The 1,382-nt window shown below is 40.6% G+C and overlaps 1 protein-coding gene across 1 annotated transcript; it reads left to right on the top strand.

Moving 5' to 3' along the window:
* The first annotated feature begins 349 nt into the window (after window positions 1-349).
* LOC117349723 (olfactory receptor 5B21-like) lies at window positions 350-1,027 on the top strand. Its single transcript, XM_033923314.1, has one exon. The coding sequence runs from the start codon at window positions 365-367 to the stop codon at window positions 1,025-1,027; it is 663 nt and encodes a 220-aa protein (XP_033779205.1). The 5' UTR covers window positions 350-364.
* The last annotated feature ends 355 nt before the right edge of the window (window positions 1,028-1,382 follow it).

Raw genomic sequence — 1,382 nt, 5'->3', positions numbered from 1 at the left:
ATCCAAAAGAAATATTAGAATGGAAAACCAGACCAATGTAAGAGAATTTATCATCCTGGGATTTCCTGAACTCCCAACCCTTCAGATTCTACTCTTTGGATTATTCCTACTGGTTTACTTAATTGCTGTGCTGGCAAACTTGCTCATTTTCTGTACGGTGTGCATGGACCACCATCTGCACACACCCATGTTCTTTTTCCTGTGCAATCTGTCCATCATTGATGTTTGCTATATGACTGCTACCCTCCCTAAATTGCTGAAAAGCTTGTGGACTCAACGGAAGGCTATCTCTCCCAGTAACTGTGCTCTGCAGATGTATGCTTTCATGGGCTTCTTAAGTACGGAGTTCAGCCTACTCACTGCCATGGCTTATGACCGCTTTGTGGCAATCTGTGATCCTTTGCGGTATGTGGTCACCATGAAAAAGCAAGCCTGCATCCTACTGGCTGCTGCATCATGGGTAACAGGCTTCCTTGACACTATGCCTCACTATCTTTTCGTCCTTCAGTCCTCTTTCTGTGGTTCCAATGAGATTAACCACTTTTTTTGTGACCTTACGGCACTAATTAAACTTTCCTGTAGTGACACGTATGTCATTGAAACTGTGACTTATGTTGAAGGCATATTTTTAGGGTTAGGTGCCTTTCTGCTTACACTGACTTCCTATGTCTTTATTATAGTCACTATCTTGAAAATACATTCCTCAAAAGGGAGGCACAAGGCCTTTTCCACCTGCTCATCTCATCTCATCGTTGTTATTGTCTTCTATATGACTACTCTCTGTATGTACATGAGACCCCCCTCTGTCTACTCAATGGAAGAAAACAAATTAATTAATGTAGTTTATGTGACCATCATACCACTGATAAATCCTCTAATTTATAGCTTGAGGAATAAAGAGTTAAAAGGGGCACTGTGGAAATTCACAGTTAGAAAAATAGCTTTTATTTCTAGCAAGGTCAACAGTGGCATCTCTTTGGAATCAAAGACCAATGACAATTTAATAGCTAGAACAAAGCAGGTGTGAAAACAACTCTTGATACTATTGAATTTGAAGTAAAACATACATGTAACAGAATTTGAAATTTTTGCTCCCTTGTCTTTCACAGTACAGTCACTTTGCCATATAAAGGCAAATTGGGTAACAATTAAGCAGTTTCGGGCAGATTCTGGAAATGGTGCCTCCTATAGCAGGTACTTACAGAAAGGACACCTACCAAGTGTCAATCCTGTACAGGTGCTGCTTCCAGAATTGTGGTGAGCAAGGTCCCTAGGTGCTGTAAATGTAGGCCAGGGTTTTTTACAGGCCTACATTTTTTGACACATAGGGTTCGGGAAGCCCAATAAGGTAACATAGATCAAGCCACTGTACAAATAAAATT

Source organism: Geotrypetes seraphini, chromosome 16 (assembly GCF_902459505.1).
Source record: "Geotrypetes seraphini chromosome 16, aGeoSer1.1, whole genome shotgun sequence".
NCBI classification, from domain to species: domain Eukaryota; kingdom Metazoa; phylum Chordata; class Amphibia; order Gymnophiona; family Dermophiidae; genus Geotrypetes; species Geotrypetes seraphini.
This window is presented reverse-complemented; position numbering and strand designations above follow the sequence as displayed.

Coding starts and splice junctions, on each gene's coding strand:
- LOC117349723 (XM_033923314.1), top strand. CDS start 365: ATGGCTTATGACCGCTTTGTGGCAATCTGTGATCCTTTGCGGTATGTG.